Here is a 17,617-nt window from a genome sequence, read left to right as displayed (position 1 = left end):
AAATGCAATGCTTACAAAACAAAAAAAAATCACTTTATATCTGAGTTTCTATACAGAGAATACATTCACCAAGAATTTTCATGCTGAAGAATATGAAATTAAACTACCCCAAATAAGATAAGGCATAAACTCAATACAATCAGTAACAAAATACCATTTTCCCTCACAAAACATTCAGAAATTTTTAAAGAGCTGATAATTTTATTTACAAAATGACAGAAGGCAGCTTAAGTTCTCACCAATGTCAAATCCATTATCTTAAAAAAAAATTTTTTAAGATAAAAACAAACATCTTAATAAACATTACTATAAATTAAACTTACCTTTTTATCTTCTTTTACTTTGTGGATTTTCTTCTTCATTTTCTTATCATCCAATTCCTGGTCTGAAGTGATTGCAGGATTATCAATACCACCTTTCCAAGTTTCAACAGGAGAAAGAAGTGGATCTTCTTCACTTCCTCGATGTCTTCCTTTCCTTTTAGTTTTGGAAGTAGTGAAAGCCTCATCATCACTTGCATCTGAATGTGTTCTTCGATAGTATGACTTGGCTTTACTAAACAAGGTTTTAGATTTATATTTGTATTTTGAAGGTCTCCGTTCTCCATGACTTTTTGAGGTTCTATCAGAAAATCCATTTTCTTCATCTCCTTGGGTGTTATTCACAAATGAGTTTCGAATTTTAATGCGATTCTGACTATCATCTGGGACAACATATATCTCATCAGAACAGCCCTTCTGTTTGAAAATTGTGTCAATGGGTTCCGCATAATTATCTGAAGGATCCATATCTTCAGGATGTGCCAAAGGCACCCGGGAAGTCTGTTTTCTTGGGTTTTTACCAATACCTGCTTCAATTGTTTTCAAAAGGTTTGGGTCAAGTTTCTTAACATTTGTCTTAGGTACAACTGGTTTAGGTTTAATAGGTGGAGGCACTTTATGGTTGCGTTCATGGTCATGACAGTTGGGGGTGCTATGAATAGGATATTCATTTCCTTCCAAGTCTAATCTATATCTAGAACGGTCACTAGGCGTTGGAAGCAACTGTACATCATCTCCAATTGGACTATAAGGAGGTGGTGCTTCTGTGTCATCATCTGAGTCAGGGTAGTTGTTATAGGGAAAACAGTCTCTGGGAGATGGCAGAAAAACATCCTCACTTTGATGGGTTGATTCCCTTGTATTATCAGACAAATAGGAATTTTCTATCATATTTTTTTTCTCTAGAACATCACTGAAAAACAGTGTAAAGACCTCAGTTTGCCGATGATACTGAGATAAAGAATATAGTGCTGTAAACTTAGCAGTGATCTCAGTTGCAATGTGTTCTCCTTCAGTCATTAACTCCTTGATGGCCTCATTTTCAAAAAAATCTGCTTGACTGTCAGTAACTGCCACGAGCTGTACAGGAATGGTGTCCTGAACTTCTGACAGAAATGCTCGAAGCATTCCCATTGATGCTTTTCGTTTGGCAGAATAAACTAATATATATCCATGAACAAGTTCATCTTTTCTGACTCCAATTGAGGAATGATATGATAATATTGTGATCTGTATTCGCCTTCTTTTTTCACCAATGATTTTATCAAGCATTAGGGAATTATTCTGTCCAGCTTGAGCAGCACTGCAAGAATGAGAATCAAGGAAGGGTGAAAGAATAAGATCCACACTAAATGGATCACCACACATAGCACACATGACAATTCTCAAGTCAGCTTCTGATACATCCTTATTGGTGGGAACTGGGCTCACTACATCTAAATTATGTTTAACTGATTCTAATACACCTCTTAGAGCTTGCTTTATTTGAGTTTCATTAAACTTACGAGGATATGTACCAGCAGGTACATCTACAAAAGGACATTGTAACTTGTTTGCCAACTGTTGCCCTTGGTGCCTGAGAATTGGTAGATTCTTACTAATAGAGTCTCTCTGATTGGCCAGAATTAATGTAAATGGAAGACTGGCCATATATTTATCTTTTCTGATCTGAGAAGCTTCAGTTCTTATTTTTCCAATAAGTTCCCCAATAAAATTCAGTGACTCAATGGAATTAAATACACAGAAGCACCCATGTGGTTTAAAGGCGGCAGTCCATAACTGACTTAAGTAAGGCGACTTGGCATCAAATGGTCGAAGATCAAGTTCATAAATTTTTCCATCTAAAGCATACTCATCATCAGTGGATTGTGTCCTTATCTCATTTGCTAGTTCTTGGGCAAGGCCATCCTTTCCTAAAATGAAAAGATTAACTTTATCTATATTGGTGCTATCATGATACAACCGTAAGCGGCCATGATCCAACTGCAAAAGACTACTGGCAAGTAACTGCTCTACTTTAATGTCTGTACAATTCTGGCCACTAAGACAAGTTTCTTTAGTGGGATGATAAACAAATCCTATATGCTTAAGTAGAAGAGACTCCCTATCAGGTGCAAGTTTCTGTAAAGCTTTATATCTAGGTTCTTCACTCAAAACTGTATGAATTTCACTCATTTTATCTGAACTAGGTGTTGCATTAAGATCTAAATCATAAAAAAGTTCAGAATGCTCAAAAAGCATTTCCTGAAACTCTTCTTTGGCTTTTTCAACTATTTCTCGCTGATGCCTACTATACACCTCTTTGCTATCAGCCTCTGTAATATACTTGAAGGCTTCATCCTCCATAACAAAGCACATAACTTCCTCCCATGGCTGCCCAGGGGAAATGAACTGAATTTTTTCCAAAGTCTTTTTGAATTTTTCTTTCATTTCTACCCTCCTTTTCTCTGATATTAGATGTTGTACATGGTTCTGATAGACTTTTTCAGCTTCTAAAGTGCTCAGGAGGTCAAATGGGATTCGCCTATCATTAATTTTGTCTATATGGTCAGTTTCATCCCAAGGTGTTTTTTCTAGCACCACAAAACATAACTGAAAATCTGCTCTCTTTTCCATTAACTTCAAAGCTTCTGACCAATTCAAATGTTCAATCTCTTCCAGATTTGGCAAAAGAGTGTTAAAAGCTCTTGGTAAGGTATTTATATATTCTTCTCTCCTTTTTCTTATATGTTCCTGTTTAAGTTGTTCTATATGTTTTGAAAACGTATTTCTGGCCTTTCTTGTTCCCTCTAAGTTGATATATTCTTCATAATCAGGATGATTTTTTAATTTATTACTAACAGTTTTCCAAGTTGCATGGTAATCTCTCACAGTCTGCACAAGTTTTTCAAACTTATCTGTTGCTGTGACAACAAGTTGTCTCTGTGTTTTATAAGCATCCAGATAGGGAATAATTTTAGGTTTGCCACGAGTTTTATCCAACATTTGTACCAGAGCAGTGAAACATGTTTCAATGTTGACATTGAATCGTGCTGATGTTTCCACCACAAGAAGGTTCTTTTTGTTTGAAGCAAATGCCTGAACTTCTCTAAGATAGTGATCTACGCATTCATCACATTTAGTTGCTGCTATTATTACAGGTTTTTTTGATTTTGATAGTTGGACAAAAAGGTTATTCACAAATTTCAGTTGATCATCAAACTTCCTATTGCATCCCTGACTTACATCAATGCACAATAAAAATCCATCTACATTGAGCTTCCCTTCAGGCATTTGCTTCTGTTCAAAGTCTTGCTCCAAGCCTAGTTGATCAGTGCAAATGTACATTAGTTTTTCTGCTGACTGTAATTTAGAGGCAGCTGCACGTTTTATATATGGTTGCAAATTTGTACTCCGATGAGGCAAGAAAGTCTGGTCATCAATGAATTCTGTTTGTTCAATGACATGAATTTTACATTCTACTCCATCTTCACCATTTAGTATTATATCACCCCAGTACAAAAAGTGATCATTGTTTACTACTCGTCCTCCAAAGTCAATGGTGCTGAGCACAGAAGTATGCTCTGGATAATATTCATCTGCTTTTGAGCGTACAAATCTATTGCACAAACAAGACTTTCCAACTCCACAGTTACCTTTGTCTTTTTCAGTCCCAGAGAGTCCAACTACACTGATCGTATAGGATGGGGGGCGAGGCTCTTTGTTTTTTGCCATCATAACTCTCTTCTCATGTCTCTACATTCATAAAGGTAACCAGATATACTTCTCATTCTGAAAATAAAATCATCTCAAAATACAGATCCTGAATTTCAGAACTATATTTGGTTCTTTGTATTTCCCTCATTTCTGTGCAGAAAGGTCTTCAAGATCAAATGGATCATCTTCCTGGAAAGAGGAGAAAAAGGACTAATGTTAATCATGACTCACGCACATTAAATTATATACATACTAAAGATGTTCATAACAAAGCATCACGCAAGTTAATAATGTTACATGTATTTTAAGAAATTACCCTAGTCTATGGTTTATTGTTATAAATGCAAAATGATCTCAAAATTTAAGGCAATTCTAACAATTAAAATAACTAACACAAAATTTAGTATCTCATAAACTTTAAAATAAGCTCTTATATACCAAATGTACCTTACATCTCTACTCTTTCCTTTAAGTTTAAGATAACAACTAGCCCCTCAATTTTCCTGCCTTCTATAACAGTAAGGGCATATTTGGTGATAACTAAAATGTCCTAGTTGCTTTAACAACTCCCTCACAACCTTTAAAAACCTGCTTTATAATCTGGTTCCTTGAAACTTATTCTTTAAAATAAAATTTTTTATGACTTTATTAGTAAGATTTTAGAATTAAATTTTTTTTCAATAAGTTTCAATACACTTCTATGAAATCTATCAAATATCATGCCCAAAGAAAACTGAGATATTCAAATATAAGGTCTACCGGAAAGTTTTGTCCGTTTCTATCACAAGTTTTGACACACAAGCACATGTTTATTTGGCGCATGTGTGCCTATTTTTATCACTTAATGTATACATACTGACGTAGCAAATTAACTAAAACAAAGTTGATTCACGTTAGTCTTATGTGTGAAGCCATAGTGTACCCATGGCTACTGATTAAAGTTCATTTACGCCACTGTAATTTTTACGAATTTCAACAAGGAAGAAATGCTACAGAAGCATGCCTGTCGCATCCACCATATTCCCCGGACTTAGCACCTCCGACTATCGCTTGTTTTTGTCCTTACAAAATTTTTTGAAGGGTAAAAAATTCAAAAATGAAGAAGATATCAAACAAGCACTGGTTCAGTTTTTCGCATCAAAAGATAAAACATTTTTCAAAAATGGAATATACAAATTGTCCTCATGCTGGCAAGAAATAATTAATAATAATGGCAATTACATTATTTTATAAAGTTTATTGATGGTAAGAAAAATTTGTATTTTGTTTTATTCCAAAAATGGACAGAACTTTCCGGTAGACCGTGTGTGTGTGTGTGTGTGTGTGTGTGTGTGTGTGTATATATATATATATATATATATACACACACACACACATATCCCCTCAATATATATATTGGTGACAGAGAGAGAGGGGGACAGATAGAGACAGACAGGCAGGGAGAGATGAGAAGCATCAATTCTTAGTTGTGGCACCTTAGTTGTTCATTGACTGCTTTCTCATATGTGCCTTGACGGGGTGGGGGGGGGGACCTACAGCAGTGAGTGACTCCTTGCTCAAGCCAGTGACCTCGGGGTTGCAAACCTGGGTCCTCTGTGTCCCAGGCCAATGCTCTAGCCATTGCACCACTGCCTGGCAGGCAAGATATTCAAATATTTAAAAGGGGAAGTAGAAAAAATGGACAGTTAGTGTAAATAATGATAGTATTTAACTAGATCAATGCTTCTCAGACTACCTAAGGTGAAGGACCAATTTTTATTTCATATCTACAAATCCACTTTTGTAAAATAAATAATTTTTCCACTGATTTGAGAAAAAGGAAGGAAGGGAGAGAAGAAGAGAGAGAGGGAGAGAGGGGAAGGGGAAGAGAGAGAAAGAAAGAGAGAGAGAGAGAGAGAGAGAGAGAGAGAGAGAGGAAGAATCAACTCGTTGTTCTACTTAGTTGTGCATTTACTGGATGCTTTGTATATGTGCCCTGACCAGGACTGAACTTATGACCTTGGCTTGCTGGGACGACACTCTACGCATTAAGCAACCTGGCCAGGGCCAAGTAAATGAGTTTTAAAAAATCTAAGTGCCACCTCACCAGAGTTATAGCACTGGATAACAGGTGGTGGCGCAATGGATAAATTGTTGGACTGGGACCAGGAGGACCCAGGTTCAAAACCCCGAGATCATTAGCTTGAGTGTGGGGTCGCTGGCTTGAGCATGGGATCACAGATATGACCCCATGGTCGGTGGCTTGATCCCAAGGTCACACTGGCTTGAGCAAGGGGTCAATTGCTCTGCTGTAGTCCCAGGTCAAGGCACATATGAGAAAGCAATCAATGAAAAACTAAGGAGACTATGGAGCTGCAACTAAGAATTGATGCTTTTCATCTCTCTCCCTTCCTGCCTGTCTGTACCTATCTGTCCCTCTCTCTATCTCTGTCACACACACACAATCTAAGCGCCAATTTCTTAATAGATTCAAGAGACATAATTTACTGTCAAATTATTTCTAAATGTTCTAAATACAGAAATCACTGTATTTATTTCTTCAGAGTAGTTCAAATGAACCAATTTAAGAAACAACAAGCAAAAGAATTTTGTATTATATATTTGAGACAAACTTTTAGAAGTATCTTATATACCAGCAACATTACACAACTTTTAAGAATTCCATGTAATTTAAATTAGGTTATTTATGTGGGCACAACAAATTAGTCTCTTATAAATTTTATATGGAGATTCTTCACAATCTTTTGAATCAAAAACAATACAAAATTTCTACCACATTAAAATTTTACAAGATAGGGAAAATATTCAGTTACATATACCAACATACATGAAAATTATCTACTACAGAGAAAAGAAATTATATAAAGAACATAAAGAAAAGAAATAGGCCCTGACCAACACTGGCTCAGTAGTAGTGTTGACCCAGAGAATGGAAGTCTTGGTTCAATTCCAGTCGGGGCATACAGGAGAGGCAACCACCTGCTTCTCCAACCCTCCCTCAACCTAGTGCTGTAACTGACCATCATCTCTGGCCCTAGATTATTCCAAAGCTTCTAAACTAATTTACTGCTTCCACTCCGCCCCTTCCCCAGTTTATGAAGAGCCAAATTGTTCCTTTTAAAACATGTTGGCCCTGGCCAGTTGGCTCAGTGGTAGAGCACGGCCTAGCATGTGGATGTTCTGGGTTTTTTTTTTTTATAAATTTTTATTTTAATGGGGTGACATCAATAAATCAGGGTACATATATTCAAAGAAAACATTTCCAGGTTATCTTGTCATTTAGTCTGGGTTTGATTACGGATAAGGCACACAGGAAAGCAACCATATGCTTCTCTTGCCCCTCCTCTCTTTCTCTCTCTCTCTCTTTTCCCACAGCCATGGTTGGATTGGAGGGAGTTGGCCGCAGGCACTGAGGATGGCTCCATGGCTTCCGCCTCAGGCACTAAGGAGAGCTCAGTTGTGAGCCTCGGACCCAGATGGGGGTTGCCAAGTGGATCCTGGTCAGGGTGCATGCAGGGGTCTATCTCCCTTCTTCTCACTTTGAAAAAGAATAAAAAAAACAAAAATATAAATCAGAGCCTCCCATTCTTCTGCTCAAAACTCTCCAGTGGCTCCTAAAAGTAAAACTAGTCCTTTCAACAACTCATTGTAAGATCTGCCTTTTCCAATCCTTTCTCTCTGACCTACTCTCATGCTATCTGTCCCACTCTCATTCTGCTCCAGTCACAGTAAATTAAGTATGTTCTTGCTTTTGCACTGACTTTTCCCAATACCTTCCCCTCTCCACCAAATTCCCCTTGCTTAACTCCTTATCTAGTATACAACTTACTTCTTTATTACTTGTCATTACCTCTATCCCTTTCCCCACCCCACTTCAGGCTTAATAAAGATCCACAAAAACACATGTCTGTATTTCATTAATATATCACAAGACCCTAGGACAGTGTCTCCCACATAGCAACTACTCAATAAATCCAGGAATCCTGATAAATATTAGTAAAATCAAATTCTTAATTGTTTGGCAAATAAAAAAGTAAAATATGTTAATGTTTACTAAATAAGTCCTGTAATTTATTCATCTAAAAGGTTTCCTAAAGCTATTAATGCTGTGAAAAATTAGAAGAGGAAATGAAAACGTTATTTTAACACATAACTAAGTAATTAAACATTGTAATTTGTTGGAGTCCATCATATTCCATATTTTCTTTGACCAAGCACACAGTCTTAATGTTGAAAGAAACATTAAAAGAGTCATCATTCCTATGAATTAGTTTTGGACAAGATTATCACCAGATGAATGAAAAGAGAATCTATTAAAAATTTCACCAATTGTCACAGTGGCCCAGTGTATAGAGCGTAGGATTGGGAGGTGGAAGGCCCAGGTTCGAAGCCTGGAGGTTTAGGGCTTGAGCAACAGGTTCATCCAGCTTGAGCACAGGATCATAGATATGACCCTATGGTAACTGGCTTGAGCAACGGGTCACTTGCTCTGCTGTACCCCCCCACCCCTGTCAAGACACATATGAGAAAGCAATCAATGAACAACTAATGTGCCACAAGAAGGATTGATGCTTCTTGTCTCTCTCCCTTCCTGTCTGTCTATCCCTATCTGTCTGTCCTTCTGTCTCTGTCACCAAAAAAATAAATAAATAAAAGTTTTTTCACCAGTTTATGTAGTAACTAGATAACCTGGAAGCATATCTTGGTAGGCTCTAGAACTAAACTGTTAGGATTTTTAAACTATTTGTTTTTTCACCATACTCTCAGCACCCAGAACAGTGCCTGAAACATAGTAGGTACTCAAATATTTGATAATTAAATCAATTTCCAAACTTAGATCCTAAAACAACAGGCCATCCTGAAGTCGCATTTGTAGTCACAATTAACAAAAACCACATACTGTTATGGGCCCATAAGGTCTATTACAGTAGAATATTCTTATGAAAAGTCCAGTTTTTCCCCTCCAAGAACTATAGTCTGCCATTAATACAAATTATAACTATTATAACTTTAATGGTAGTATTTCCAGGAGGGTCCTAGTAGGTAATACTCTGGAAGCTCCTCAAACCCTACTCTGCAAACATAACTCTGCCTTTACCTATCTTTACCTTTTGATATTTCAAGTATTTACTACTTGAAAAAAAGTTTCAGTTAATATTTAAAAACCAATGACCTAAACCATTCCCAAACAGATTAACTGCCTAGCCTATTATTTAATCAACACTTTCTTCTAACATGTTATGTCACTGAGGCAGGCCTTGGTGTGAATGTTATTTTAAACTCTTCCTAAAACCTGTATAATTTTGTTAATCAGTGTCACCCCAATAAATTCAATTTTAAAAAATATAAAAAATAAAAAAATTGTCAAAAATAAAAAATTATACTCTTCTTAGACCATTTCCTTATTTTTCTTGTTAAAACAGAAGAACCAAAGGTCATTTTATTTTTATCAGCCTATGTAAACAACTCATTAAGTATTTACTGGGCTTAGCTACTATCTGTGTAGCTTCATGTCAAAAGGTTTTGAGGGTACAAAGGTATGTAGACAGAAGCCCACTAAACCAGTGCTGTGAATATGCTCACCTCCCTTCCAGTAATCTGACATTCAATACTGCATGCTACAGAGGAGGGAAACCATTATTTTCATTACACAAACTACATTAGGTAAGGTTTAACAATTTTCTTAATGATGGGAACATTAAGAGGAAAGTAAAAATCTCAGGAAGGGTTTTAGACTTTAAAAAGAGGTATGAATTTTTTTTAGGCTCAAAAGCACTTTCCCCACTAACTATAATACCATAGTTAGAGACAAAGGCAATGTGTTTTCTTTGGAAATGATAAATGAAATAGGAATTCAAATAAACGAAGGATCAGCACAATCAGAATAGATCAGGGCTTAGAAAACTTTTTTTGTAAAAGACCAGACAGTAAATATTTTAGGTTTTGCGTTCCATAAAGCGTCTTTTACTATTCAACTCTGCAGTCATAGTGCAAAAAAAGCTATACATAGTAATTAAATAAATGACTATGGCTGTGTTTATGGACACTAAAACGAGAATTTCATTTAATTTTAACATATCACAAAATATTATTCTTTTAATTGTTTCTTTGACTATTTCAAAATGTGAAAAGCCATAGGCAGAAGGGAGGACTTGGCCCAGAAACCAAAATCTGCAGACCTCTAAATTTCAACGAGTAAGGATTTGAGTAAACTTTGAAAAATAAATTGGATTTAGATTTAAATATGTAGAAGTCATTCCAGGTGTGTGATTAGGGTAGAGTGGTAGAAATTACTATTTCTGAAAGTAGAGACATTTCTTATTTCTTTTATTTCTGAAGATATAAGATATGACTATCAAGGGTTTTCAAGGGCAGAAGAATTAGATCTTGAAATAAGCAATAACAAGACATTATAGATTAAAGTGTAACACAAATTTAGATTTGGTGGAGCACAAAGCCCAAGAAATGGACAAATATTGGAGGTTTTAAAGCACCTGAACTAAAAAGAAAAAACTAAGACAACAAGAATTTGGTGATTGGCTGCAAGATATAAGAAATAAAAAAAAAGAAAGTCAATGATTCTTTATGAAAAACTAAATCCAAGCAGTAAATGGTGGTATCACTCAAGTTTCAGGTAACTATTCCTGAAAACAAATGAAAATACAGAAATGAAATGGGGCAAGATTAAGATTAGTAATACATTTAAGATCATAAACTTTAGAAAATTATTTAAGACATCATTTGATTTAATACTCAAAAGAAACATCTGAGAAGTTAAATAGTTAATAAAGAATAGAAATCTGGACCTTTTAAGTTCTCAGATATAGGAATGTTAATTTTCCACTGGTTCTCTAGTCAGCCAAAGCAATGAGTACATACATATATACATACATACATACACACAAAAATATCTTGATTCTGAAAAGAAAAAAAAATTAACTGAACTATATCAGAAACCAAGGTAGGAGTTTTTCCCAGGCCATTTAACAATACCAAATACAGCAAAGAGAACAGACAATAATGAAAACATGACTTACTTCTCCCTCTTTCAATTAATCTTGTTTTAATACTTTCCCCCAAATCTCTCAATGTAGCTCATAAGGTACAAATTGATGCTCTTAAATTTTTACCTTGCATCTTTCCCTCACCTGCCAACCTATCCTGTACTTCCCTGTGCTTTTGGTCCAGTGTCACCAACTTACCTAAATGTCCTTTTTTCTCACTTATCCCACTCCTTTGAAACTTCCAAATGTTATCTCCTTTAAATCTCTTAATATCAGTTTTTAAAGCAGTATGTACTGCTCGTATATGGTTCTTCTACTCTGCCTTGAACTGGCATTTAACTATTCCTAAATTGTCTAACTCCCCAACAAAGCTATAAGCCCTATTAAAGTTGCAATAGTTTATACTTCCCTGTATCACTCACCGTGCCCAGCCACTTAATAAAATACTGATCGGGAATAATAAAATAGGTTAAATCTAATATGAAGCTAGAAAAATGAAAATTCACTTTTTACTATTAATGAAAAGCTTGAGAATCAAACCAAGTGACACACACTGGTCATATTTAACCCTAAAATTAGTTACGTATAATTTTCCCCCCAAGTAATAATTTTAATTCTAAGAAGCAAAACACACAGGGATGACCAAACATTAACAACATATTTTATTTGACTGCAGGTATTATGGACAGACAAGCTCCAAAACAGTAAAAGAATACCAACCCTGTGTACTGTCTTACATTCAAACTTCTGCAGTTAAAACATCCAAATTCAAATTTTTCTTCTGCTCTGGCCAGTGGTAGAGCATTGGCCCAATGTGTGGACATCCCCAGTTCGATTCCCGATCAGGGCACACAGGAGAAGCGACCATCTACTTCTCCACCCTTCTCCCTCCTCTCTCTCTTCCCCTCCTGAAGCCAAGGCTCCACTGGAGCAAGTTGGCCTGAGGGCTGAGGATGACACCATGGCCTCTGCCTCAGGCACTAGAATGGCTCCAGTTCCAAAGAAGCATCGCCCCCTAGTGGGCATGCCGTGTGGATCCCGGTAAGGAGCATGTGGGAGTCTGTCCCTCTGCTTCCTGCTTCTCATTTGGGGGGGAAAAAAAAAAGGAATTCTTAAGGATGTCTTGAGAGAAATAGTTCTCTTTTCTGCATCTCTTAGTACTTGTAACTATTTACTGATAAAATTATAGTTAACTACCTCTTCAGTTTAAGCCTGAGCTATATCATCTCTAATTTATCAAGGCCAGGGATACAGTAAGTGCTAAGCTAAATAAAGGCATAGTGAATTCAAGAGTAACAAAATCAGAGGCTTTCAATTTTTTTTAACACAGGTGATTTCTTTTTTTAAGGAGTTATATTTAAGTACAATACATTTAACAGATAAATATAGAAGCTGACTTTGTTTGTAATGGGTGGGTTGTTAGAGGAAATCTCAAGACACCCAGAAAAAATCCATAAGGACTCCAAGGAACAGAATCAGAAATCCAATTAATTAATACTAAAAATCCTTACCATATATCTTTAATTTCTAATATACCCTTTCCTGTCTTGATAAAACAATCTATAACAACCTTCACTTAAAACAAATAGGAGCTTGATTACTCAAATCATCAAATTATGGATCACTTTATCAAAGTTACTGCACATTTCTTTTAAAAACTAAATTCCCTTGGTATGTTTTAAATGTATTTCACAAACACCTTTTAGGATCATAGACATTACTGAAACAGAACACTACACAGTGCTCCTTCAGTTATATTATTTGCTAAATCATGGATCTGACAAATAGATGGCTTAAAATAATATCCATAAAAACTGAAATTGTGACAATTAAAACTTATTCTGTAGCTACTAGAAAATATCATAAAGGCAGTTAAGTCTTGCTAATGTTGAAAAAGTTTAGTATAGTTTTCATGAGACATAACTTTTAAACTAAAAAATGTGAGTTACAAAACTATTATTCTAAAGCTTCAAATCCAAAAAAGGAATTGCATTCCTTAAAAACTATTAACTTGCAAGGTCAAAATAATTTATTTTCTCCAAAGGAGTAAGTGTACTAAACTTGCCTTTCAAACAGAAAAAAGGGGGTAGGGCGAGTTTCAAAACATTCAGAATAAGTACCATGGGACAGAATTAAGATAGTAACTTTGCATATATTTTTTAACTTGCTAAAGTAACTTAAATGGGAAATAAGAGTGCTTAAAAACTGGTAAAAATATCATAATTCTGTGACAATTCCCTCATATCAAAGTGTAACCCACCCCATTCCCCAATGTTCTTACAATGTACAAAAAATAATAAAGTCAGACCTGCTGGGGTGGGTAAAAATATGTAGACTCCACAAGACAACCACATTGATTATCTAGTGTCATCTATGTCATTCCAATTTCTGCTTTAAGTTTTTCAGGTCAATAATGCTATTTCTTGAAAGTTACATGCATAGGTATACCAGCTTTCCAATGGTGTATGTTTAATCATCCATACTCCAAGGCCTATGTAAGTTTTTGGTGATCTGCGCTTACCACTCTCTTCCTTTGCTGTACTATAGATATAAGAAATATGGGTCAATTACAAAGAGGAGCCAAAAATGAGAAAGCAATCTAAAATGGAAGCAAAACCTTAATCTGGAAACTGTCTAGTAGGTTACATATATGGTCAGAATGCCTATCTAAAAAAAAAGAGCAGTTTTATCATATTAAAGTCAAACTGAAATTGACAGTAAAACATTTCCAAACACACTTTACTGATACCTTAACCAAATGTTTTCCTGAATAGTTGCATCTAGATCAAATTTTTGGTTAGAAAAAAATTTTACATGGGGATTTAGAGAAATAGTCCCTAAAGTGCATGAGGTCCTCAATGTCAGTAAACACCCCCTAATATATTGTTCAAATTGAATACCTGCCCCCAACACCTGTAGAAGGCAGCATAAGCCAAGACCAGTAAACACAACGACATAGTTCACTGTTTTACGCCTCTACATTCTTTTAATTATATCGTTTCCTATCGATCACAAAGGAAAAAGCAAATCATCTTGGTAATTTAAACTTAAAAACGCGCGTATACACCATCTGCAAGCCTACTTTGGTCTAACTTTAAAACATTTAAATTCCCATAATATTAGGCAGGGGCCAAAGCTAGAGCTTTGTCATCTGGTAAAAGTATAAGCGTCTTCCATACAACTTTCTCGAAATTTTACTAAACGTCCTGCTAGTTTGCCTTCACTTCCCAGCACCTTCCAGCTTCAGCTACACCCAGAGCCTCACTAGCATTTCCAATAACGCTGCGGAGGGCGGCTGCGAGGGCGCGAGGGCATTTCTGTGTGCTAAGTGCGCGCGCGCTCCCGCGGCTCCCCGCCCCCACCCCGATACTTTTCTTTAGTGGAAACAGAGGGAGAACCTAAAGGTATTATTCCAGCGAAAACTCCCGGTGACAGCCAGCCGGTCGGACCGCACGTTTTAGCTGCGCAGTGCAACTTCTCACACCGTCCCCCGAGTTTCAGCAGCAGCAGGGGAATGGGCGAAGAGAACCGAGGCGGACGGGGGGAGACGGGGAAAAGTGAAAGGGCCGAGTCCCCTGAAACGCGCTTAAGTTTGCACGAGATCGTGTTTCCGCGGATGAGCGCCCATCCCCTCTCCCCCTCCAGGTGGAACTCATTAGCAGCAACCCGGCCCACAGACACCGCAACCTCCCTTTCCCCACGTACCACCGAGACCCCGGCAAGTGAAGGCGAGCGGGCAGCGGGCTGCGGGCGGGCCGGCGCGATCCCGGCCACACCAGGCCTTCGCCGACCCCCGCCCGTCACCTGTGGAGAAAGCGCCCCTTTCCTCGGCTTCTCTGCCCTTCACGCCGACGGTCCCCCCCTCCCGCCCGCAAGGACGGAGCGCGGGGCCAGGCTCCCTCCGCGGCTGCGGGGCCCCAGCCACTCGAACTGGTTATAACCGGCGGCGGCGGCGGCAGGGTCCCCGGCGGGGCGGGGATGGGGGCGAGCGGGCAGGCCCGCAGGAGCGGGGTGGGGTGGGCGCAAGGTCCTACCTAACAGCGTCGGTCTCCTCCGTCTCCTCAGCGGCAGCGGCCCCGGCGGTGGCGGTGGCGGCGGCAGCGACATTCCTGGGGAGCGCTCCCGCCACCGCCGCCGCCTCCTCCACTCTCGGCTCGCCTCTTCCCCGGCGCGCTCACCGAGCGCCGCGTCCCTTCAGCCACCTCCCCCGCGCTCCCCAACACACACGCCCCGAAACCTTAAGCCCTACGGCTCCCGCTGCCGGGGAACCCACCCTCCCTCCCTCCCCGCCACCAGCGGCGGCCCCGTCCCTCCCCCCTTCCCCTGCGCCGGCCGCCGCGCGGGGTTCAGTAATGGCGGCCACTCGGGCTCCCTCACGCTGACGGATCTCTCTCCCTCTCCCTCTCCCGAACTTTACCTCAGCATCTCTCCCGGCGCGCACCGCCGGAACGCACGCGCGCGCGCAGCCACACACCCGGCCGGGGGCGGAGCGGCCGCGCAGCTTCGGCGGGGCGCGCGCGCGCGTGCCCGCCGCTCCCTCCGCACAACTCCCCCCACCCCCGCCGCCCTCACCTCGCAACGCCTCCCGCGCCTCGCGCCCAGCTGGGCCCCGCCCCTGCCCTCGTCTCCCGGGAGCCGCGGAAGGCGCGAGCTCTGGAGTGGGAGGGAGGAGAGCAAGCGCGGAGCCGCGTCCTCGCTCGCGTCCAGGCTCCCTCCCCCATTGGCTTCTGCCCCTCCCCCTTCTTCCTCCGCCTCTCCCATCCATTGGTTCCTTCTTCTACTCCATTCCTTCTCACCTTTTCCCTTTTACCCGTTGGCGTGAGTATTTTTCCCTAGCTTTCTCCTGTCTCAGTATTCTGCTCCTTCCCTGTCCCATCCTCCACGCTTTAGAAGCTGCAGACTGTGCAGTCCTGAGCCCGGTTGTCTCTGAACCTTCCTTGCTTTCTCCCTTTCCTTCTGTTCCGGTTTCTGGCCGAAATGGAGCGAACTACATACTGCAAAGGAACCTGACTTTGTGTTAGCCGTTGCGAAACGTCGCGTGGGCACTGAATGATTCTTGATACCCCCCCCCCCCCCCGGTCTCTGTGCATTAAAGAATTCCGGGGAGGAAAATCTACGGCCAACCTCATTCGCAGGGACTGGCGTGTATGCTCCTGTGTGCAGCCAGCTTTCTGCCTGGGGATCGTTCGCCAACTACAGACATCCGCCTGGGACCTGGTGGCGTACTCACCCAGAAGGCAAAACTCCATGGGAGCCAGAAGAATCCTTTTCTCTGTGGACGCGGCACCGGGAGGCTTCAGGCCTTCGGTTTAGTCTCTTCTTATGGAAATTGAGCGCAATTTGGGTATAAGGGTGGCCCAAAAGACCCCTGCTCACACCACTACCAGCCCAACCTGGATTTTATTATGCTGCTTTAAATATATTCAGTATTTTTGAAACAGCACAAGTTTGGGGTACCCTAGGCTTTCGGTGTATTTTTCATCTGGGCATTGGCATTGATTGGTGTAGAAAGAACAGTAGAAAAAGTGCCTTTCCCTTTACCACTGAAACTGAAGTCTTGTGACTTTCCCAAGGTCATCTGAATCTGTTTTATTTAGAAGACTCAAGATAATTGCCAGTAGATTAAAAAAAAAAAAATGAGCAAAAACATAAATCTACCCCAATTCGCTTTTAACTCTAAATGAAGTAAGTAATTCAGGCTAGAATTTCTCTGTGGGGAAAGATTCGTTTCCTATATTGAAAGCAGTTCATAATCAGTAAAGTTAAAGTATAAAAAGACTTTTAAATTCAGTTTATTCTTTATCTCTGTTATATAACGTACTGAAGTTAGCCAGGGTTGCTTTTTAGTGTTATAATAATGCAACTGCTGCCAACTACATACATTTACAGTCTTTGAATAAAGAAAAACAAAAAACTGCCTTTTGTTTAAAATCTGTTAGAAAATATTTGTTAGTAAATCTGTCACATAATTCCTGTAGAAGTTCGGTTGTTCCCCTTATATCTCTCCATATATCTCAAAGGTAAACACAACAGACAAAAGCAAGAGAGAGATGTTTAATTTCTCAACCTTTCTAATTTTAGAAAGGCGTCACTAAAATTCTTTACTCGAGCTTCTTTCTTGCATCTGAATGGTACTGAATAGGTTAAGGTCTGTAGGTACTACTTTCTTTCAGTGACAAGCCATGGGCAGGGAAGAGGACCTAAAGAAAACTTGAAATGCAAGCAAGCAAATGTCGAGGGGAGAAAAGGAGAAAAAGAATAAAGGAGAAAATTAGGGAGGGGGAGTGGGAACTTCAAAGTATGGTGCTAGCATTCATACTGATTGTATAGGCTGGAGAGATCATGCATTTAAAAGCAGTTCTTTCTTTTCCTTTTTTTTTTTAGAGGGAGGAAAGAGAGAAAGGGGAGGGAGAAGGAGAGGGAAACATCCACTCAAAGTAGTTGCTTCTTGTATGTGCCTTGACCGGGCAAGCCTAGGGTTTCCAAACCAGCGACCTCAGCATTCCAGATGGAAGCTCTATCACTGTGCCGCTGCAGGTCAGGCTTAAATGAATTTCTTGACCTCTGTTTCATAAGTCCTTGAGAATACAAGAAGCC

General features: G+C 39.5%; 1 protein-coding gene across 4 annotated transcripts in view; it reads right to left on the bottom strand.

Moving 5' to 3' along the window:
* The window catches only part of ARHGAP5 (Rho GTPase activating protein 5), a 99,033-nt gene extending 83,127 nt beyond the window's left edge, over positions 1-15,906 (bottom strand). For 2 of the 4 annotated variants that reach the window (XM_066277681.1, XM_066277684.1), the window contains exons 1-2: positions 15,055-15,285; positions 324-4,205 (exon numbers count right to left, since the gene is read on the bottom strand). In XM_066277681.1, coding sequence (XP_066133778.1) covers positions 324-4,037 — 3,714 coding nt within the window. In that variant the 5' untranslated portion in view covers positions 4,038-4,205; positions 15,055-15,285. Of the gene's footprint in view, positions 1-323; positions 4,206-15,054; positions 15,286-15,437; positions 15,551-15,816 lie in introns of those variants that run through there. The other 2 variants (XM_066277683.1, XM_066277682.1) reach the window with 2 other exon arrangements.
* Positions 15,907-17,617: the final 1,711 nt, after the last annotated feature.

Source organism: Saccopteryx bilineata, chromosome 4 (assembly GCF_036850765.1).
Source record: "Saccopteryx bilineata isolate mSacBil1 chromosome 4, mSacBil1_pri_phased_curated, whole genome shotgun sequence".
In the NCBI taxonomy this organism is placed as follows: Eukaryota; Metazoa; Chordata; class Mammalia; order Chiroptera; family Emballonuridae; genus Saccopteryx; species Saccopteryx bilineata.
The sequence above is the reverse complement of the archived record's forward strand: the minus strand, read 5'-3'. Positions and strand labels throughout refer to the sequence as shown.